The sequence below is a fragment of the Miniopterus schreibersii genome (genome assembly GCF_964146895.1).
Source record: "Miniopterus schreibersii genome assembly, chromosome: 4".
Taxonomy (NCBI): Eukaryota; Metazoa; Chordata; class Mammalia; order Chiroptera; family Miniopteridae; genus Miniopterus; species Miniopterus schreibersii.
Genome location: NC_138105.1, coordinates 26,725,022 through 26,749,934, shown reverse-complemented (window position 1 = coordinate 26,749,934; position 24,913 = coordinate 26,725,022). Strand labels below are relative to the sequence as shown.

General features: G+C 36.4%; 1 protein-coding gene across 1 annotated transcript in view; it reads left to right on the top strand.

The window, feature by feature from the left end:
• Window positions 1-24,913, top strand: part of ADAMTS19 (ADAM metallopeptidase with thrombospondin type 1 motif 19) — a 219,024-nt gene that overhangs the window by 156,703 nt on the left and 37,408 nt on the right. The window contains exons 16-18 of the mRNA XM_081135323.1: window positions 4,807-4,887; window positions 15,604-15,761; window positions 23,798-23,951. Of these exons, the coding sequence (XP_080991449.1) occupies window positions 4,807-4,887; window positions 15,604-15,761; window positions 23,798-23,951 (393 nt within the window). The remainder of the gene's footprint in view (window positions 1-4,806; window positions 4,888-15,603; window positions 15,762-23,797; window positions 23,952-24,913) is intronic.

Below are 24,913 nucleotides of genomic sequence, written 5' to 3'. Positions count from 1 at the left end.
ATTCTTAACTTGGACCATAAAAACTGTCCTGCATGACGTTGTCTCTACCTGTCTCTCCAGCATCATCTCTCATTAAGGTCCCCTTCCTTCTCTAAGCAACAGCCAGCAGATGTCTTTTAGATGCTCCAATCGACCTCATTCCCTCCAGCACCTTGCATTTAAAAATATGGTTCTGTTAGCTTCCCCTTAGCTTTGCCTGGTTAACTCCTGGCCGTCACTTAGATCTCAGTTCAAGTGTCACTGATTCAGTGAAGTGTTCCCTGGACAACCTCCACCTCCTGTCACTAACAACTAGTTTAGTGATGTTTACCATATTTGTATCTGTGTGGTGTAGCCCTGATCACGTTTGCAATTGTACATTCATTGGTCTTTACTTCCCCACTAGGCTTTAAGATCAATGAGAAAAAATATCGTGGCTACTTTTGTTCAGTCCCATAGTCTCAATGACAGGCATAGTGTCTGATTGTTTAATATTTGTCGATTTAATTAACAGTGAAACATTACATTATTAAGAACTTTACAAAACAAAAATCTGCATGAGTCCTTAATTATATTGTGGGCTTCGTCTACTTGTGAATTTAGGAATGCTGTATTCATTTCCCTTGAGACAATTTTATCCTTATGCTTTATGGACTTCCTAGAATTTCTTGAAGGAATTGGAGCCTTCTTTGGTCCAGTTGGCCATGCACACTGTGTATGTTGTATGAGTAACACATGTGCAGACACATGTGGGTGTTTCAGTCCCTGTGCTCTATTTAGTTTGCTTAGTCATTTTTGTTGGAGCTAGAGAATAAACTTAAGAGGAATTTTTTTTTCTTGTACATTTATCACGTCTTTCGTTGTAACTTGCCTAGCCAGGAGATAATTTTTTAGAGGAATTTTTAAAGGTAAATTGTATATTTGACCAGTTGTGGAACTACATAGCTATCAATATACACCAAGGAGAAAATGGCATAAAATGTGTTCTTAGTATAAGAGCTAAGGATACCAATCCTGCGTGAGGAACTCAGCTCTTAGACCTTTTGTTTGTATCTTTGCCATGGGAGTGGGAGAGTAATAGTGTCATATATTCTATTTTATAAAATAGTAGCAATGGGTCATAGCTGGAAGCGCATAGTGGAATCAGCTCTGAGTTAAAAGCTTGGGTCAGCTAATCACTGACAGTGCGGTCTTGAAAAAGTGATTTTTTTCTGCCCACATCTGTTTTCTCATCTATTATGTGAGAAATGTAATATCTACCTTGGATGTTATCGTTATGATTAAATGTAATAATTTATATAAATAACCTATGATAGTGACTAACACATAGCCTTTCTCAAAATATGGCATTTTTTATTGTTATTTACCATGAAAATAATGATTGCTGTTGGCATTTTAAGATGGCTGATTAATAATGGATCTCTGGCTATAAAACAGGATGGGATTTTCCCATGTACAAAGCAAGCTGTCACAACATGAGGATAAGATTTATGATTTGATGTCACAGGCTTTATTCCAACTTCTAAGCTCGGTGGTAGCTGCTCTTATATTTACTTCTTTAAAAAGTGTAATTCTCGATTGTGCTAAAAGGCTTACTTACTGAAAAATACCTAGGCCCCCAGTCATTGGCTATCATTCTTCAAATGTCTTCGCTTAACATTTTTCTTCCTCTCTTCTTTAAACTCAGTTTAACTCACCTATCCTCCAAGCCATTCCAGTTGAGTAACAGAAAATTGCTCTGGATAGAACTATAAACTTAGGTATAACTATTGTCCTAATGTAAAACATATGGCTGCGTTTACTGCTAAACTCAAACAGGAATTTCCAGTTACTACCTACCCAGTCTTCTTTTTTTAACATCCTAACACTTAGCTGAATTCGCTTACTCAGAGATTAACAGTTACCTCTTGATTGTGACATCCAGGCACAACCTCCTTTGCCACTTTTCTCTTTGATGTCTCTAAAGTTTATGACACAGTTGACCAACAGCTCTTCTTGAGATTATCTAATCCACGGAGTCCCGCTACACCAAAATAGCCAGATCTCCTCCTTCTCAGGGTTATTCCTTCTCTATATTCTTTCCTGATTTAGTTTTAATCTCTGTTAAAAACTATGACTGTTGCCCTGGCCAGGAAAGCTCAGTTGGTTAGAGCATAGTCCCCATACGCTAAGGTTGCAGGTTCGATCCCTGATCCCCAGTCAGGACACATACAAGACTCAAACAAGGAAGGCATAAATAAGTGGAACAACAAATCTCTTTCTCTCTCTAAAAGTCAATAAATAAAAATTAAAAGTAAAATTGAGAGATTTTCAATTGAAGAAAAACAAACAGCCCTGGCCAGTGGCTCAGTCGATTAGAGCATCGTCCCACCACCAAAGGTTGTGGTTTCAGTTCCTGGTCAGGGCACATACCTGGGTTGCTGGTTCTATCCATGGACAGGGCACATGAGGGAGGTGACCAACTGATGTGTTCTCTCACATTGATGTTTCTTTCTCTCTCTCCCTTCTTCTCTCTCCCAAATCAATAAAAAACATATCCTCAGGTGAGGATTTGTAAAAACAAACAAACCAAAACACACAACAAACTATGACTGTCACCAAGGTGGAGTTCTCCCTTGATTTCCTCCACTTACTTTCATGGCTTGAATGGCTGCCTCTGCAAAGATGCCTCCCAAAGGTACCTCAATAGTCTGCCCTTTCTCCGGAGTCCCAGATGTTCGGGATTCCTACTGGATATGTTCACTAGTGTGTTCCACCATTTCGTAAAGTACAAATTCCAAAGCCGAGCTGATCAGATTCTTACTACCACTTGACTTTCACGGTGCTGTAAGCAGTGGCCTCATTCTCACATAAGTAATAATAAAGCATGGAGTTCAATGTTTATTTTCCCACTTTCTCTTGGTTCTCAAGTTCAGAATTTTTTTTATCTTTCACAGTGCCTTCTGAAATTACTACCTCGGCCTCTACCATTCTTAGAGTTTTACATTAGGCTCCTGACGCTGTTATCCACAACCATATTGCTGGGTATCCTGCATCCCGCTCTCCAATAAAGCCTCTGAAGCCAGTATCTGATTATCAAAGATAAAGTCCCCCTCACCAGCATCTGGTTACCAAGTTCCTTGCTGTCGAATGTTCAGTAGCTGCAAACTGACAAATGCAGTGCCCCGGGCATACGTTAAAACTCTCTTTACTGGACCCATCTTCTTATTCTGTCAGAATTATTTTATTCATGTGCTCCTAAGGATACCACTTGCTCCCTTACTTTTCTTTACATACAGTGAATTCTTCCTTTTTCTATGTGTATGTGTGTATGTGTATAAAAAAATATATATCCATATCCTATCCAGTCTTCAAAGACAGTTCATCTACTTCTTTGTGATGCTTTCCTTGACTGTAAATTGTTCTGTCCTCTGAATCAGTGGTTCCGGCTGAGGTCAGTGTTTCTCAAGCATGAGTAATGTATATAACCATTTACAAGGGAAAAATAAAAAATAAATCCCACTTCTGTGAGTTAAAAATAGCAGCAAACCTTTTGAGTGATGATGTGATCAGAGAAGGGGGACAGTTTAAACAACATGGTTTATATCCTTTAGCAGGGAGTTAACGGTATCATTTTGCATATGATCTTTTAAACATAATTTTTGAAGTTTTATTTAACTCATATCTATATAAGGTATTTCTGCCTTGTCTTTCCAATTCAATTGAGTGCAGAGACCTTCTTGCCTAATTTCTGTGTACAAGTAGGTGATAAGCAGGTGTTTCTATTTTCATTGCTGCCTGTTTGTTCATGTAACAAAATGACAGTGCTTGTGTGGTTTGGTATTACTAACAATGGTGCAACTGAATAAGCAGTGTTTGCTAATGGAAATTATGATTCTAAAAGCATAATCCCAGCCACTGCCACCAGGTGGGGTGTATGCTACCTTTTGGTTTACACCAAATAATTGAAACAATTTCAGGAATTTGAATAATTAATCAGCAGCAGACAACTCTGAGATGAACTATTGTGCTTTCAAAAGTAGCTTTAAAATTAAACTTCTGGCAGATATATGGAGCTACACAGGTATACTCAGAGAAATATTAAATATTATTTCAATATAAGTTTAAAGCTAAAAAGGTAAGTAGCTATATTTTTCTGCACTAAATGAAGTCTTGATCTTGACTTTTTCTGCATATTCTTCCTTCTGTCCCACATTGTCTTTTCACCTTATTTCACTTCAAGCTTTATATTCCTAAAATTCTGCTGAAAAACCTTTCCTGAGAAACAACTAGTTGTGTTTTGCTTCTAGCTGTCGGCCACCTTCCTAGGTGACACTAGATTGCTTGGTGTGGCCTTACAGCTACTTGTCTAGATCCCCAATTTCAAAACCCTTTGTTCGTCTCCGCAGGGAAAGGTGGGTCTCTTCTGTCCTGTGCTCAGCTACTCCGGGACCTGATGCCCTTCCTGGTGCACTGCCTTCTTCCCCCCATTTTCTAACTTAAATGAGGTCCTTGAGCAGAATCTGAGGCTATTTGCTCTGTGTTTCTAACCCGGCTGTTTCATTGTGCTTTTTCGCCTCACAATTCATAAGATATCCATGAGCTTTGACACAAAATGCAGTTGTCTGTTTGCCCTTGATAGTGCTGTAGACTTAACATCTTTCCCAGAAACTTCCCCACTTGAAATTATGACAGCTTTTGTACTTAAGATTTTTGTCTTGTTTTGTTTCCATAGGTATTGAAATATCAAAGCAAAAAACAAAACCAAAGGAAGAAAGGGCAAGTCAACTAAGAGACGAGATCTCCTAAGATCTCGAGATTTATTTCATGATTTATTGACCCTTGCAGGTTATGTGGAAGTGCTGGTGATACCTCCTGGAGCAAGAAGAATCAAAGTCGTGGAGGAAAAGCCGGCACACAGCTATTTAGGTAACCTGTGTTACAGACCAGAGCCCATCCAAGCCCGAGCCCAGCTCCCTGCCCTGAGGGTGCGATGAGACAAGGATGTCAGTCTGTTTCTAGTTAGATGTGTGAATTTCCCAGGAAGCACCTTTGTCGTATCAAGTAGAAATTTCTTTCCAGGGACTTCCCAGGAGCAAAAGCAATCTGGTTGTCTATGTGTTTTGGAGGGGTATAAATTGATTCCACATGTTAGTCCATGTTAAAAAAACACACACACTCATTGGAGGATTTGGGTGTGTTTTATTTCATATGTATGCATTTGTATAAAACATTTCATAAATATATTTATTTCATATATATACACATATGTATATATATCACATATGTAAATGCATATATACATGTGTGTATGTATAATGATTGCTTTAGACTAAGGAAATCTTGTAGGATTCTTAAAAAAAATTTTCTACATACTAAAAGGACTTAATCTTTTAATGGGAAATAATGTTCTTTCTTGCCTCACCTATGTAGAGAGCATTTAAAATTTTTAATTATTGCTTGTGGAAAGCATTGTATCAGCTATTTTAATTAGGCCAATTAATTATTTTTAAATATATGAAAGCAAATAGTAAATTGTCAAAATACATATTGCTTTGTATGTTCAAATTTCAAACTAAGTCATGAAATGATCTTTTATAATCATGGCATCACAGGTAGAGGGCTGACAAAAACATAATATTCTCCCAAATTTAAACATTGTATTTATAATGTCTTTTTTTTCCTTAACAAAAATAATGTCCTCATTATTCTTTCTCAAATAAGAAATAGTATGTCAATCGAAAGACACTTTGTACATGGTAAAAAAATTCAGTATTACGTGGTTGTTTGTACTCTACAATATTGAAAATTGCCTACACTCAGATTGCATTATTTTCCCTATTAGGGCTTGCTTTCTAGGAGTAGGAAGATTTGAGGAAGTTTTGTCATGTTACACACTCATTAGTTTATTACTAATATTTAAGTTTTTTGTTTTTACCTCCTATGGTTTTAAAATGCATTTTAGGTGCAAGTAAATCATTTCAAATGTCCAAATTCAGATTAAAGCTCTAATACCCAGTTTTTGGAGACACTGTGCAAACTCTAAACAATTTCAAAATATTCATTCGATAGCAGACATTTGGCATTACACTGGGGATTTCCCCCAAGCTGGAAAAGACTATGGGTGTCTCCAACGGAGTTATCTCAGAGTCTTCAGAACTCTACGCTGCACTATGACTTTTAAAATCCTGAAAAATGTCGCTAAATGCACAAGCCAATTTTTTTTAATTTTTTTTTTTTTTAAATATGTCTTTAGTGATTTCAGAGAGAGCAAGGGAGAGGGAGAGAGAGAGAAGCATCAACAATGAGAGAGTCATTGATCGGCTGCCTCCGCATGCCCCCTGCTGGGGATCGAGCCCTAAACCCAGGCACGTGCCCTGACCGGGAATCGAACATAGGCTGATGCTCAACTGCTGAGCCACGCCGGCCGGGCCTCAAACCAACTTTACAAATGGGAAATCTCCATGCTCTCTCTAATTCCTGTTTCCCAGGCTCTTCAACAATCCAGTCTTGTGTCTGTCTCCCTTCTACAGTCTAACTGCCTTGGTCAAGATCAGCAAATGCCCTCCAGATTGACAATCCAACGGTCACATGATATTTGACTAATAAACAGCATTAGAATGGTTGCTCAGTTCATGAAACACTTTCTTCTTTTGGCTTCTAAGACCTGACGCCCCCTAACTCATTGGATATCCCTTACTGGTTTCTTTTGTAGCATTCTCAACCTCTACATGGTTTCCAGATGTTTCTGTACTGTGGGCTCAAACCAGGGCCCTGCTCTCCTTCCTGCTATATTGTCTCCCTAGGGAATTCCATCTTGTTCCATTACTTCCCATGTTTATTTTCTGCAAATTATCAAATGTCTCCTATGCACGTCAGAAATAACCACCTCAGAAATCATAAGTTTAAATAAAAAATTTTATTTCCATCCCATGCCGAAATCTCTTTCTCCTTTGGTTTTCCCCATTATAGTAATTGTCACCCTATTAGTGTTTTATGACTTCTGTAACAATTATCATGAACTTGTAGGTTTCAAAAAAATAAATGTATTCTCTCACAGCTCTGGAGGCCATAATCAGTTTCAGTGGATCAAAATTCGAGGTGGCTGCAAAGCCATGCTCTCCCTGGAGGCTAGGGAAACTTCGGGGCCTTGCCCCTTCTAGCTTCTGGTAACTATCAGCATTCTTTTGCTTGTTATTACATCATTCCAACATCTGCCTCCTTAGTGTCAATGCCTTCTCTTCTTTTTCTGTGTTTAAACCTCCGTCTTCCTACCTCTTATAAGAATACGTGTTGATTGCACTTCAGGCCCAGTTGGATAATCCAGGATAATCTCCCCATCTCAAGATCCTTAACCTAATCACATCGGCAAAGTTTGCTTGTTTGTTTGCCTATTTGCCATGTAAGGTAGCATTCTAGGTTCCAGGGATTCAGACATGGGTATCTTTTTTCTCTTCGCTAACACTTTTTTTTAAATTGTGGTAAAATGCACATAAAATTTACCATTTTAACTGTGTTAGGTATACAGTTCATTGGCATTGAATACGTTTGTTCAGTTGTATAACCACAGCCACCGCCATCCATCTCCAGAAATTTCGTCTTACAAAACTGGAACTCTATACCCATTAAATGTCAACTTACCCTCCCCCCCACCCCCTGCTACCCACCATTAAGCTTTCTGTCTCTGAATTTTACTACTCTACACACCTCATATATGTCAAATCATTACAGTAAGTGCCCTTTGGTGACCGATTTATACCACTTATGGGAGTGTCCTCCAAAGCTCCCCATGCTGTGTCGTGTCAGTGTTCGCTTCACTCTTCAGGCCAGATAATGGCCCATCATCTGTATCTATCCCTTGGTGCCCTTTCCTTCCCTCAGCCCCGGGCGCTTGGCCTTTTGCGCCTTAGCTGTGTGAGCGATGTTGCCGCGAGCACGGATGTACGAATCTTTCTTCAAGCCCATGCTTTTCACTCTTTTCATCATATACCCAGAAGCAGGATTGCTGAGACCTATGGTAACTCTTTTTAATGGTTTTGAGGAACTGCCACGCCCATTTTCCATTCCCACCAACATGGGCCCGGGTTTCTGTGTCGGGGGTGCTCTCTGCCTGCTGTGCGTTTCAATAGTGGCCTCCTGAGCTCGGGGTGCTGTCTCTGTGCGGGTTTCACTGCATTTCTCTCATCATCACAGAGGCTGAGCCTCTTTTCGTGTGCTTGTGGGCCATTTACATATATCCTTGGGAAAATGTCTATTTTAATTCTTTTTTCCATTTTTGAATTAGGTTGCTTGTTGGTTTTTTTGTTGATGAGTTTTAGGAGTTCTCTATATGTTCTAGATATTAGTCCCTTATCAGATACATGATTTACAAATATTTTCTCCCATTCTGTGGGTTTTTATTCTGTTAATAGTGTGTTTTGGTGCACAAAAGTTTATGTATATGCAATTATTTTTAATTTTCATGAAGTTTAATTTGTCTCCTTTCTTTTATTGCCTGTGCCTTTGGTCCAAGAAATCCCTGCCAAATTTAGGGCCGTAAAGCTTTTTGCCTTATGTTTTCTTCTAAGAGTTTTATAGTTTTAGGTCTTACATTTAGATCTTTGATCCATTTTGAGTTAATTTTTGTATATGGTGTTAGTTAAAAGGTCCTACTTCATTGTTCTGTTTGTAGTTACTCAGTTTTCCCAGCACCACTGGTTGAAAGACTGTCCTTTCTCCACTGAATGATCTTGGCAACCTTGTCAAAAATCATTTGGCTATGGTTTATTTCTGGGATCTGTATTCTATTCCATTGGTCTATATATCTGTTTTTATGCCAGTAGCACACTGTTTTGATTAGTGTAGCTTTCTAGTAAGTTTTGAAATCAGGAAGTGAAAGTCTCCAGCTTTGTTCCTACTTTTCAAGATTGTTTTGGCTATTTAGAGTCACTTGAGATTCCATAGGAATTTTAGGATAGTTGTTTTTTTTTTTAATTTCTGCAAAAAAAATAAATAAAGGCCATTGGGATTTTGATAAGGATTGCATTGAATTTGTAGGTTACTTTGGGTAATATTAACATCTTAACAATATTAAGCCTTACAATCCATGAAGCTGGAATGTGTTTCCATTTACGTCTTCTTTCATTTCTTTCAACAGTGTTTTTTAGTTTTTATTGCATAAATCTTTTACCTCCTTGGTTAAGTTAATTCCCAAGGTTTTTCTTCTTTCTTTTTGATGCTATTGTAAATATGATTGTTTTCTTAATTTCATTTTCTGATTGTTTATTGTTAGTGTATAGAAATGCAGCTGCTTTTTGTGTGTTGATTTTCTACCCTGCTACTTTACTGAATTCACTTATTAGTTCTGTGTTGTTTTTTATAAAATCTTTAGGGTTTTCTATATATAAGATCATATCATTTGTGAACAGAAATAATTTTACTTCTTTCTTTCTGATTTGGATGCTTTTCGTGCTCCTGAATTTGGTTTTCTAGTATTTTGTTGAGGATTTTTACATCAATGTTTATTAGGGAAATTGGTCTGTAGTTTTTTGTTTTTGCAGTGTTCTTGTCTGGCTTTGGTATCAAGAAAATACTGGTCTCATAGAATGAGCTAGGAAGTCTTCCTTGCACTTCAGGTTTTTGGAAAAATTGAGCATTGATGTTAGTTCTTTAAATGTTTGGTAGAATTTACCAATGAAGCCATAAGGTCCAGGGCTTTTCTTGGCTGGGATATTTTGATTACTGATTCATTCTGCTTACTAGTCTTTAGGTATATTTAGGATTTCTTTTTCTTTGTGATTCAGTCTTGGTAGGTTTGGTGTTTATCAGAATTTGTTCATTTCATGAACAATTTGTTAGCGTACAATTGTTCATAGTATTTTTTACAGTCCTTTTTATTTCTGTAACATCATTTGTAATGTCCTCACTTTCATTTCTGATTTTTTAGTTGTCTCTTTTTTCCCCTTAGTCCATCTAGCTTAAAGGTTTGTCAATTTTGTTGATCTTTTCAAAGAACCAACTTCTGGTTTTGTTGATTTTTCTCAGTTATATTTCTATTCTTTATTTCACTTACCCAGGCTCTAACTTCATTATTTTCTTCCTGCTGGGAGCTTTTTCTAGTTCTTTAAGTTGTAAAGTTAGGTTGTTAATTTGAGATCTTTCTTTTCTTACTGTAAGTGTTTATAGCTCTTAATTTCCTCCAATAGCACTGCTTCAGTTTTGGGGTGTTGTGTTTTCATTTCCATTTGTCTCAAGACATTTCCAAATTTCCCTGTGATTTCTTCTTTGATCCATTGGTTGGTTGAGTATATTGTTTCTTTTTCCACAAATTTGTGAATTTTCCACTTTTCCTTCTGTTGTTGCTTTCTAACTTCATCCCATTGTGGTTATAGAAGGTACCTTATATGATCTCTATCTTTTAGGACATGGATATCTTTGGGGAGGGGCATTATTTATCCTACTGCAGTCACTAATTGCTATCCAGTGGTATATACTGAAGTTAGGAATTCCCTTGATCTCTCTTCACTGCTCTAATACATCAGCAAGTCCTGTCAGTTACTCAGATCTATCCCTTTCTTTCCATATCCACTTGTGACCCCTAACCAGGCCACTCCCTATGGCATTTGTCCTGCTTTGTTTCCTGAGTGCGATCACTTATCACGGAATTTTATTTGTTCACTGGCATGCTTCTTTATATATGTCTATCTCTATTGTTAATTCTTAAAGGCAGGGATCGTTGTGCTCAGAGCTATATCTGCAGTAACTGAAACAGAGTCTGGCACACAGGAAGTAATAAAGACTTTCTGAGTGAATTTTAATTAAGAAAAGATGGTTCACATTTGTATAGTGATTAGTATGAGCCAGCGCATTAAATACGCATTAAATAAATCTTCACAATAACTCTATGAAGTGTGTACCACTAAGTTCCCAATTTTTAAATCAGACAATAAAGGAACAGAGTTTAACTTTCTTTTCCAAGGTCACACATCTAAAAACCTATGATCCTAAATTTAAACCCAAACAGTATGATCATAATATCTGGTCCCTGCTCTCTCCTTTTCACTTTCTCTATTTTAATCATTGCTTTCCATGCAACACTTGTGACTTTAAAATACATGTCATATATGAACAAATTTTCCTCAAACTTCCCCCAAATTTCTGCTTTTCCCCCTTCTATTAACTAATGTGATCAATTGTGTAGAATTAATTCAGCAAAATACAAGTCATGAAATGACTGTATCCTATTGCTACCTCCACTTCTGCCAGATCCCATCCATCTTTTTTCCCTGGTGCAGATCTCTAAAACATAAATCGCCAATCCCCTTTTGTCATTAAAAGACCATTCACCTTCAAAATGGAATTACACATCTGCATTAAGTGCCTGGTCTCCTGGTCAGTTTTCCTTGTGCTTAGTATAAGGCTTAGGCCTAAGTTACCAGGGTCTTTTACTTGTATCAGGAAATAGCATCAGTGCCCCTAAATGTCCTGAATACTAGTCTGGAGATTAAATCAAGGTCAAAATGCTAATATATTACCAAGGTTTTTTGAGAACCCACTAAGTTCCCTTATTTGCTTAAGTGAGGAAAATGCAATTATTCTGATGAATTAGAGGAAGGAGCAAGAATGAAGACAGAGACCAGTTGCATAATCCAATCAAGATAATAGGCAGGGCAGGGGACAAGCACAGCAGCCTTTAGGGACATTGAAGAAGTTTAACTGTTGAAACTTACTGGAAAATAGGTGTGAGTATTGATAGATGATTAAGATTCAACTAGGTTTCTGGCTTAAACAACTGGGCAAATAATAATGGCACTTACTGAGATAAGGCACCTGCAGGAGGGGCAAATCTGGAAAAAAAGGAAAAAGAAATGACACAGTATTAAAATCCTAGACTTCAAGCCTAAAGGCTCCTTTGCGCATTGGAAGGAAGTCATTGAAAATCTTTCTCTGAAAATGCATTAGGAAAAGGAAAGGAAAGTTGATCTCCTGGCAAATTGATTATTCCTTAACAAATTAACTTGTCTACATCAAACTGTATATTATCTCATAGAAAGCCTTTAATTTCCTCCCAGTACAATTATTCGTTTTCATTACTCTCTGAGTTGCGTTCCCATATGCAATTCTGAAGGTGGTGGCTTTATTACTTTGTTAATAATTTAATGATTTATCAAAAAGCCTAAAATGGAGAGTAGAGTAGGTCAGATAGACTATATGTTACATCTTTACAAAATCATTATAGCTTATGATTTTTAAAAATCTCAAAAAGGTCATATGGACTAACTTACCTTACCTGCAGTTTAGCATACAACCCACTATGGAAAAGCTTCTCACTAAAAACAATTAAAATTGTTGAGCAAAATACAAAAGGAGGAAAAAAGAACACTTTTCAAATTTATCTCCGAACTGGAAAGAAATTAAGGAATCCTCACGTACCCAAATCAGTATTAGGCTGCGTGGAGCCCCACTTATGCTTAATCCTGGTGACCAGTTTAGACTTGGAGAGCCAAGGGATACTGTGGACAGAAAACAAGTCCTAAGACCTTTGCAAAGTGGAGACTCTAGTAGGAGAACCCTGCATAAAGCAGAGCCCCAAAGGACTACAGGCTCAATGTGAAGGGGAGATAGAAATGCATTTGCACTTAAAAGATGAAAGAAAGGAAATCTTAACGATGGTACTAGGCAGAAGTAGAAAATCAACTTGCCTGAAAATTTTTAACCAAAAGTAAATTTTCATATGGATTTGCTGCAGCACCAGTTTACCCTATGAAGTCCAAAACCCTCAAGAGGGTTAATTTAATGAGGTTACCTAGGTGGTTGGCATATGCAAATACAATTTCTTTTGATATAATGCACCTTCAGGCCAGGTCTCAAAGGAATACTATAAGAACAAATATAATTGTACAGTAAAAAAATACCTTTAGAAAACACAAAAGGAAATAGACACTACAAACAAAACAGTAAAAATAAAGTCAAGAAGAACGAGACACGTAAGTTGTGTCACATAGAGAAAATATAAAAAATATTATGGTCAATATGTTTAAATATATAAAGAAGATATTTAAAAATAAGAATAAATAAAAATTGATTAAACACATATTTAGAGAACCAAATCTAATTTTTAAAATAAAAATTTAAAAACAATAGAAAACTCGATAAGAGAAAAATAACAGAAAAATACAGCAAGCAGGAAAAAAGAAAGCACAGAAATAAGATAGTATAAACAAATGAAAACATACCAGCAATTTAAACACCTAAGTCTTTAGTTAGAAGAAAAAATTTATAAGATTGGACTTTAAAAATAATTTAGGTATATGATTTTTTTAAGAAGTTTTTTTCAGGCTTTTTTTTTTAGATATTTTTCAAAAATATTTCTTTATAATTGTGCCTTGAATATATACTGAAGTACAGGGGGAATGTGGAACTATACTGGCCATAGTACAAAGCTAGGCCAAAAAGATTTCTCAAAATATTTAATAGACTTTAAGAGAAATATAAGGAAATACTTTACCTTTTAGGGGAAAATCATTGTTTATAATCAATTTAGTATTATCTGAAGTATATCCATTTTTAGAGGGTAATAGCTATTTTCAAAGTGTTGAGAGTTTTCTGTCAATATATTTCTTTACAAGTTTAAAATTCAAGGTAAAAATAATATTTATATACTTTTCATAAATCTGAAAATAGGTATGTTTAGTATTTTATCTAAAACATACTTTATATGCAATACATTATAAATATATTTATTTGCTAGAAATTAAGATTGATGAAAATTTCAATAATTTTATTAATACATTGCTTGTAATAATGTGAATATAAGCACTAGAAAAATCCCTCAGTGGACCAGAAAAACGTTAACAGATGATGAATAGTTTGTTTAGTTAATTTAAATAAAAATGCAAATGATGAGTAAGCAAATGAAAAATGTCTTTAACCTCCATAGTAATGAAACGAAACAAGAGTTTTTATTTAATATTTATTTATTTATTTATTTGTTTTAAATATTTTTTCATTGATTTCAGAGAGGAAGAGAGAGGGAGAGAGAGAGAGAAACATTGATAAGACGGAAACATCAATCATCTGCCTCCTGCACGCCCCCTACTGGGGATCAATCCCGAAACCCAGTATGTGCCCTGACTGGGAATCGAACCAGTGACCTCCTGGTGCATGGGACAATGCTTAACCAACTGAGCCACACCGGCTGAGCTGAAACAAGAGTTTTTTTGAAAAAAATCTAGATTATTCAAAATTTAACTCCTAAAATTTCTTCTTACCCATTTCTTTTTCTGGAGAAAGGTGTTTCCAAGAGGGTATTCAGAAATGGGCACTCTAGTCACTATTATAGAAGCATAAATTGATGCAACCTTTATGAAAACCAATTTAAAATTGTTTTTGAAAATCTATAAATGTACAATTTTTTTGGCTCTCTAATTCCAAATCTGGGAATCTATCCAAGGGAAATATTCAGATGTACACATAACTAGTGAAAGCATATTTATCTGAGCATTATTTACGATATAAAAAACATGGAAACCTCAAACATTCAATAAATAGAGATTAGCTTAAATAATATTTAGGAAGATTATTGGCTTAAGCTATCAAATATTTTCATAGAATTATGACACAAAAGCCTTTGATGAACCTGTAAATGACTTTTGAAAGAGAATTCAATTATATGGGAGAGTCTAAAATTTTAATTTAAAACATTAAATCATTCGGGGAAAAAAAGAATGTCTTTATTTTAAAATGGTAATCATAACATCTCATTTCCATGTCACAAATCTTATTTAAATAGTAGCAGAGATCAGATCAAAAAAGAAATAGAGAAAAGAATATAGGTAAACAAAGTTATTCTGTAAAATCCCATACAAATGATGTCTGTTTATGGGTGAGAATTAGCATTTTCCCCCCATTTTTGTACACAGAAAATCACAAACTAGGGATATGAAAAGGTCTTGAGTTCTGTTTTTAAGACCAACATATTATTTTTGAAATTTCTTGTAACAAATATAACTCAGTCTTTTGTTGTTTCTTAATCCTCACCTGAGGATATGATTTATATTAATCTGAGAGAGAGAGACATTGATGTGAGAGAGAGACATTGATCGGTTGTCTACTGATCGATCAAACTCTCAGACTTTCATTGCACAGGATGGTGCTCCTGCCAACTGAGCCACCTGGCCAGGGCCAACCTTGTCATCTTAACCTGTTAGCTGACATGCTATTTAATGATGATTCTTTAATGACACACTTTCCTGAGTGGCATGGGAGATACGGAGCATGTAAAAGATGCCATGCCGGCTCTCACATTCTTCGTAGGATCAGTGTATGGACAACGCAGACACACGGAGCCTTAAAATAAGAATATATTAAAGAATGAGTGATGAAGGACCAAAGTAAAAGCTACAGCCATCAAATGTCCAGAGGAGTTTGGAGGAGGTCAAGATAAATACAGCCACAAAGGTGGGAAGGTTTCAGGACAGAAGGAGAGCTTGTGGCTCTTGCTGTGATTTTGAACTTTCCCAGCGAGGTCATGCCTCATGCTTTGGGTCAGGGAGTTGACCCATTGGTTTAGAAATGAATGAAACACTTTTAATGAAGTCATTGTGAAGTGGATATTGATTGACGCTGCTTACTGATTAATTCTCATATTTTTGAACCTCTTTGTAGCTCTCCGAGACACTGGGAAACAGTCTATCAATAGTGACTGGAAGATTGAACACTCTGGAGCCTTCACTCTAGCGGGAACTACTGTCCATTACATAAGACGAGGCCTCTGGGAGAAGATCTCTGCTAAAGGTCCTACTACGTCACCTTTACACCTCCTGGTATGAGGGGCAAGTTGATAACATTGCATCGTCAGCTCCCTTTGGCCGTGGACATTCCCACCGTGCCTTCACTAATCTTTTTTCCAAATTTGAAATGTCAGGTAGACATTTAAAATCACTTAAGAGGCAAATGTTTTTAGGGATTTTTAAAATGTGTTTTTAATTGTGATATATAAAAACAAAAATTATTATAAGAGAAACAAAATTTTATAGGGACCCGCAGACGCAAAGTCGAGGTGAAGTACTAAGCAGAGTGGCTGTCTGTGAAGGGAGTGCTGTAATATGGTAAATCACAGCACTGTGTACATCCATGAAATGGGCCTTGTCTCAATCTGTGTAAAATGCCTTTGATAAAATGGTACTGTTTCTGGGTACTGTTGTTGAACAGGGCTTCCAATGACTCTCTTCTGTTTTCTTACTAGGTTAATTGATTCCCGTAAAGAATCATGAAAATTGGAATGTTTGGGATAAGTTTGCTTACCATGTAATGAAAGACTTAGGTATGAGGCAGAACAGAGTTTGGAGTGAAAAAAGCAGGACCACGGGGCCCTGTGCTCCAGCTAGTGGCAAGTTAAAATGCCCTGTTTGACCTTCACCACTGCAGTCAGTGCTAACAGCTTAGGAGCCAGAGGGCTGACTGCACAGCTGGCCTGCTTTCCATCCCAGCGACAAAGTCTAAAATTCAGACACTTCAACACCTCTTTAAGTCCACACGCAAAAACAACTTTAAAACACGATCGGCTGACTCTTTATTTGGAGTGTGGTATGCCACATTATTTAATATTGCCACAGAATTTAAGTTGAATTTGTCTTCAATTGGAGACATCTGTGTTGCTAGACTAGGCACTAGAGGTTTAAATCTTGTATTGGCCGATTTGCTTTTCCTACTTGAATGTGCCTGCAAAGCACCTGGGGTTCTTGCTAAAAGGCACACTGATTCATTTGGTCTGGGGATGAGCCCGAATTCTGCATTAGTAACTAGCGCCTAGGCAATGCCGCCACTGCTAGTCCAGGGACCACATTTAAATAACAGTGTTTTCTAGAACTGCAATCAACAAGCTTTACCAAAAGAGATAAAGGGAGCAAGGAGAGTTGCATGGGGATTGTCTGTTCCAAATCTTGATGATGATGATGATGGTGGTGATGATGATGGATTTAGCACTGAGTCAGACACTGTCCAAAGTACCTGATGTTCATTACAGCATTTAATCTTCACAGTAAGCCTGTGTAACATGTATTATTATTACTCCATTTCACTGAACAACTAAGTATTAGAAAGGTTCATAATGTGCGCAGTGTTTCCCAATAAGTTATTTAGCTGAGAATAAGCCAGGTATTAATCAATCTACTATCCCTCCTCTCCTGATTTGAAGCTCAGATCTAAACTCTTTACACCAGACAGCCTTGGATCATAAGTATATGTATACTTTGAATAACTATTTGTTCATCTTTCCACAATTTCTTTGGATCCTATTATTTCATTTGAACGGGAAACTTCACTCTGTGCCGTGTCCCATCTGGAGAGAGGGGGGCGAAATGACTAAACAAACATTGTATGCCCAATATCTGACTCTTTCCATAATTGGATTATTATTTATTTATTTATTTATTACAGTTGACATACAATATTAATTAGTTTCAGGTGTATAACACAGTGATTAGACATTTATAAACTTTACAAAGTGTTCACCCTGGGTTCACTTAAAATAACAACATTCCCAACAACAAATATTTCTAATTATTGGATTGCAGGAAATGCCTGCCTTATGTGAATGTAGCCTACATTTTTTATGGAACATGACCGAAGGTCTTTTACTGAGCCTCTAATTCAAAATCTTAAAACAGTTGATGTGAGACCTCAGTGCTGGGCAGAGGGAGTTTCCTTGCTGCAGAATTCTTAATCTGACTGGTAATTACCAAGGTTTTTCCTGGAAGCATGAAACATAATTAAAGTCAGTGAACTATGTCTAAAAGAAGGCATCTATGTGACCTGGATTTATTCAGTAATCCAAGGGAAACTGCACTTCTAAGATATTTTTCTTTAATGACTATTACAGATTGAAAGCCAGTACTGCATTTTGAAAGGCAATACCTCCTGCCATGCTCAGTCTGTGCCCCTCAACTGTAACATGGTCACACTTTCCTTCTTGCAAAAGCATTCTGCCAACTTCAAATGGTTTCAGAAGGAGCTGATGGTTTTGTAGCCAAGGTCTCTATTTTAAATGGCATTATTTATTCAAGGACAATCTAAATTCTGTTACTAAAAAGGCAGTTTTTTAGGAAAGATAGACATGTTTTCATTTAATTAAATAAGTTGGCAAGTAGCTATTACTTATGTTTATTTCATCAATTTAAAAGCTATGTAACACATCAACAAACAAGTGCTGGCGAGGATGTGGAGAAAAGGGAACCTTAATACACTGCTGGTGGGAATACAGACTGGTGCAGCCACTATGGAAAGCAGTGTGGAATTTCCTCAAAAATTTAGGAACTGCCATTTGACCCAGTGATCCCACTTCTAGGAATATATTCTAAGCAGCCTGAAACAGCAATCAGAAAGAATACATACAGCCCTATGTTCATAGCAGCACTATTTACAATCGCTAAGATCTGGAGACAACCCAAGTGCCCATCAGTAGATGAGTGGATAAAAAAGCTGTGGGACATTTACACCATGGAATACTATGCAACTGTGGAAAAGAAGGATCTTTTACCCTTTGGGGCAGCATGGATGGACATGGAGAAGATTATGCTAAGCAAAATAAGCCTGTCAGAGAAAGACAAATATCACATGATCTCACTTATATCTGGAATCTAATGAACAAAATAAACTGACAAACAAAATAGATCCAAAGACATAGACACAGGGAACAGACTGAAGATTCTCAGAGTGAAGGGGGGGAGGAGGAAGGAGATCAACCAAAGAACTCATATGCATGTATGCATGACCCATGGACACAGATAATAATGGGGTAAAGGCCTGGGGAGAGGATGGGAGGGGGGGGGGGAGTCAATGGGGGAAAAAAGGGAGACATCTGTAATACTTTCAACAATAAAAATAAATTGAAAAATTAAATAAATAAATAAATACCTGTGTAATAACCAGACTTGTAAAGAAAAATAGAGGACCCAAATAAATAAACTCAGAAATGAAAGAGAAGTAGCAACTGATACCACAATGGATTATAAAAAAATATTATGGACGCTGGTTAGGTAGCTCAGTTGATTAGAGTGTTGTGCTGATATGCCAAGATTGAGGGTTCAATCTGTGGTCTGGACACATACAAGAATCAACCAATGAATGCATAAATGAGTGGAACAACAAATCGATGTTTCTCTCTCTCCCTTCCTCTCTCTAAAATCAATTAATATATATATATATATATATATATATATATATATATATATATATATATATATATATATAATGAACAACTATATGCCAACAAATTGGACAATCTGGAAGAAATGGATAAATTCCTAGAAACATACAATCTTCCAAAACCAAATCATGAAGAAACAGAATCTGAACAGACTAATTACAACTAATGAAATTGAAGCAGTAATGAAAAAACTCCCAACAAACAAAAGTCCTGGGCTGGATGGCCTCACAGGTAAATTTTACAAACATTCACGGAAGAACTAACACTTATCCTTCTCAAACTATTCTAAAAAAAATTCAAGAGGTGGGAAGACTCCCAAGCTCATTTTATGAGGCCAGCATTGGGCTAATCCCAAACCAGATAAAGACACTATAAAGAAAGAAAATTATAGACCAATAACCCTGATAAACATAGATGCTAAAATCTTCAACAAAATATTAACAGAGGAAATTCAGCAACACATTAAATAGATCATACACTACAATCAAGTGGTCTTTATTCCAGGGATGCAAAGTTGGTACAATATCTACAAATCAGTTAACATGACACATCACATAAACAAAATGAAGGATAAATATCATATGATCATATCAATCGATGCAGAAAAAAGCATTTGACAAAATCTAGCACCCATTTATGATAAAAACAATCAGAAAAATGGGAATAGAGGGAACATACCTCAGCATAATAAAGGCCATATATGACAAACCCACAGTCAACATCATATTCAATAGGGCAAAGCTAAAAGCATGTTTCTTAAGATCAGGAACAAGACAGGGGTGTCCGCTTTCAACACTTTTATTCAACATAGTACTGGAGGTCCTAGCCATAACAATCAGACAAGAAGAAGAAATAAAAGGTATCCAAACTGGAAAAGAAGTAAACTGTCATTATTTGCAGATGACATGATACTGTATCTGGAGAACCCTAAAGACTCTACCAAAAACCTACTAGAACTGACAAATAAATTGAGTAAAGTGCTAGCAGGATACAAAATTAATATTTAGAAATTGGTTGCATTTTTATACACCAGTAATGAACTATCAAAAAGGGAAACTAAGAAAACAATGCCATAAATAACCAAGAATGTAAAAGATCTGTACTTAGAAAATTATAAAATATTAAAGAAAGAAATCAAAGAAGATACTAATAAATAGAAGCATATACCGTGCTCATGAATAGGAAGAGCTAACATCATTAAAATGTCCATTCTACCCCAATAATACTATAATAACTATATATGATGCCAGGTAGATACTGGAAATATCAGGGGGAACACTTTGTAAAGTATGTGGTTGTCTAACCACTAAGCTCTGTACCTGAAATTAATGTAAAATAATATTGAATGTAAACTGTAAAGAAAATAAAGATTTTTTTAAATGTTAAAAAAAGTCCACACTACCCAAAGCAATCTATAGATTCAGTGCAATTCCTATCAAAATACCAATGGCGCATTTCATAGAACTAGAACAAATAATCTAAAAATTTGTATGGAAACACAAAAGACCCTGAAGAGTAACAGAAATCTTGAAAAAGAACAAAGTGGGAGATATCACACTCCATGATATCAAACTATACTACAAGGCTATAGTAATTAAAACGGCATGGTACTGGCATAAAATCAGACATTTAGATCAATGGACTGAATAGAGAACCCAGAAATAAACCCACGCCTATACGTTCAATCAATCTATGACAAAGTAAGCAAGAACATACAAATGGGCAAAGACAGTCTATTCAATAAATGGTTCTGGGAAAATTGGACAGATACATACAAAAAAAATGAAACTAGACCACTTTCTTATCCCATATACAAGAATAAACTCAAAATGTATTACAGACTTAAATTTAAGACCTGAAACCATAAAACTCTAGAAGAAAAGATAGGCAGTAAAATCTCAGGTGGTTCTCTTAGCAATATTCTTTTTCTGACACATCTCAGACAAAGGAAACAAAGGAAAAAATAAACAAATGGGACTACTTCAAACTAAAACATTGTTGCACACGAAAGGAAACCCTCAACAGAATGGAAAGACAACATACTGGATGGGATGGGAGAAGATTTTCCCCAGTGATACATCCAGTAAGGGATTAATATCCAAAATTTGTAAAGAACTCAGACAACACCAGAAAAACAACCCAATTAAAAAGTGGGCAGAAGACCTGAGTAGACACGTCTCCAAAGAGGACATACAGCTGGCCAATAGACATAAGAAAGGGTGCTCAAGATTACTAATCATCAGAGAAATGCAAATAAAACCACAATGAGATACTGCCTCATACCTGTCAGAATGGCTGCCGTCAATAAATCAACAAACAAGTGTTTGAGGATGTGGAGAAAAGGGAACCCCAGTGCACTGTTGAAACAGTGTGGAGGTTCCTAAAAAAAATAAAAATGGAATTGCCTTATGACCCGGCGATTCCCACTTCGGGAATATATCTAAAGAAATCCAAAACATTAATTTGAAAGAATATGCGCACCCTTTGTTTATCGCAGCATTATTTACAATAGCCAAAATATGGAAGCAACCCAAGTGCCCATCTATAGACGAGTGGATAAAAAAGCAGTACATACCCACAAATGGAATATTACTTGGCCATAAAAAAGAATGAAATCTTACCTTTTGTGACAGCATGGATGGGCCTAGACAAATACCATATGATTTCACCTATATGTGGAATCTTAACAAAATAAACAAACAAGCAAAATAGCAACAGACTCATAGACACAGAGAACAGACTGATGGTTGCCAGAGGGGAGGGGAGTTGGGGGGCTGGGTGAAAAAGATGAAGGATTAAGAAGTACAGATTGTTAGTCACAGAATAGTCACAGAGATGTAAAGTACAGCATAGGCAATGTAGTCAATAATATCGTAATAACTATATATGGGGCCAGGTGGGTATGTGGGGGCCACTCTGTAAAGTACATGATTATCTAACCACTATCCTGTACATCTGGAACTAATACAGAGTAATATTGAATGTGAAGTGTATTAAAAAAAATTAAAATAACTTTTTAAAGAAAGCTGTGCAATAGGTTATCCTTCTCCATAAACAAGGTAAATCAGTCTCTTTGTTAACTAATTTAGCTGAAAGTCACCTAGAGCTGGCAACATCAAGTGAGATATTTAAAGCCAAAATAAACACTGTAATGAACTTAGAATTAGTACCCAGTATGTATATGTGAATTTAAAAACCATTATTTTTATTATTGATACAGTTGACTTATAGTGCCATCACACTAGTTCCCCAATCCACTTATTGAAATATATCTTAGTATTTCTGTTGATATAGTGAACTGAATTTGAAAAAAGTAAAGAAAATTAACCTTGGGCTTATTTAAATTTTCCCCCATGGAATTGTTAACTCTGAATTACCTATCATTACAACTACCTTGATACAGCTTAAATATCTTAACAAAATTCTTTAATAATTTAACATAATTTAAAGTTTAGATATATATGTTTTTATGCATCACAATATATTATATAGATAGCTTCCATAAATCCTCAGATTCATAGAAGTGATATATCCCATGGAGTTAACATATTTTATGCAAATGTATTTATAAAGGAACATATATTCTTAGTCATTCTTTTACTTAAAATGAATAGCCTGGCCGGTGTGGCTCAGTGGTTGAGCGTCGCCCCATGGACCAGGAGCTCCCCAATTCGATTCCCGGTTGGGGCACGTGCCCCGGTTGTGGGCTTGGTCCCCGGAACAGGGCTGTGCCTGAGGCAGCCGATCGATGACGTTTCTCTCTCACCGATGTTTCTGTCTCTCTGTCCCTCTCCCTTCCTCTCTCTCTAAAAACCAATTTTTAAAAACCCATATTAAAATGAGTATATTTCAGGTACGTTTCTTTCATTTAAAATACCACGATGATCAGTTTTGAGCTTGGCACAGGACACCAGGGGGAACAGAACAGACAGGGTCCCTGTATATGTCCAGAGCAGCCCCAGTTCAGTCGTTCTTATATTTTCATGCATCCTTTATGGCACTGTTCGTTCACATATGTATGTGTACATAACTGTCCCATTATTAAATTAATATTTATTCAAGCATTCGAATGGAAAATTAGTAACTTTGACAAAATTGAAAGTTAACTATAAGCACACATGGATGCCATTTACTTCCTCCAGCTGGCTTAGAAGTTCTCTACCCAGATGGAGTGAAATGAATCCCAAAGTCCTCCTCTTCCTCTACTGATGCAGGGACTTTCTATTCATGTTTCTATATTATACAAATGGAAAGGCTACATTTGATGTTAAATTGTGGGTTATATCTTGATGTTAGAGAGGATACATATTCCTGGCCCGCACCCCCACTTAAGCCACCTCATACATGTAGCATTCTTTGGGGAACTGTCTAGTCCATTGACTTGAAAGAAAATGATCTGTTATACCTGACCTCATTCAAGTGGGCTTTTCTTCATGATGTCCTTAGCTCACAGGCAAGTGTGGAACTTCAGCCGTTTCAGAAGGTTGACGACTGCAACATTTAAGCAATAATGCCACATTTCTGCTATTTATTAAAGAAGCGTGCATACTATGCAAGAAGAGTTTTAGGATATCAGCATTCTTAGTTTTATGCTTCACTTTGCGCTCTACTTTGACCCATCTACCATCTTCACTTTTATATATTATCTTACAGGTGCTGCTGTTTCAAGACCAGAATTATGGTCTTCACTATGAATACACTGTCCCATCAGACCCTCCTCCAGAGAATCAGAGCTCTAAAGCACCCGAGCCGCTTTTCATGTGGACTCACACAGGCTGGGAAGATTGCGATGCCACGTGTGGAGGAGGTAAAGGATTTCCTAATATTTATCTTTCCAAAACAGTACTTATTTTCTGATTAACTGTTAATAATTAAGACAGATCTGCAACCTCTTATCTGAAATTCCAAACTCCATAAAGAATTGGAAACTGAAAGTTTTTTGTGACACATTTAGTGGCTAAACACCTGAACTATTTTGAGGCAAAATTTGATGTGAATTGAAAAAAGCCCATTGAGCGTTGTTACATACCTCACTTAATATGATTACTCATTGCTTTACTTTGCATAAATGTTAATGTATTTGCTTACAGGGGCTTCCCTAGCCAGCATACTGGTTATTATGCCATATATATGCACTTTTTATATTTTACTTTTGTATTTGTGTTTTCATAGTAGAAGTTGAGTAGGCAAAAGAATAAAATTACTTCAGCATAAAATGAGAGACTAGGAAATGACATGATCCTACTGAAGAGACAGCTGGTTACCACGGGTTAAGTGGATTGTCAGTTACAGAACCAGTGAGTACTAAGGCCAAGGCAAGATCCCAAGTCATGAGCTTCCCAACTTATACTTGTATTTTACGTATCTACAGCACAGTATTTCAGTTCTCATTTGTACTTAGCAAATTTCCAACAACTCTGTACTAACAGATAGATGCCTTCTAAACTAAAAGGAAACACTGTATTCAATTATACAAAAGCATAATATATATATATATATATATATATATATATTACCTATATAATATAAATGGGTTTCCACAAAGAGGCGGAATATCAGTTTTGTTTTCTAGGCAGAGACTATTGCTACAGATAGCCTAAATTTGCTGCAGGAGGCGTTGCTGAAAGTGCAGAAAGACTGGCATTTGAAGAAGAATGTTTGGGGCAAAGGGAAACAAAATATACACATAAATAAATACTATAGAATCAAATTGTGATAAGTACCTTGGGTAAAAATTCAAGAGAAGGAAATAAATAAGAGTTGTGAAGA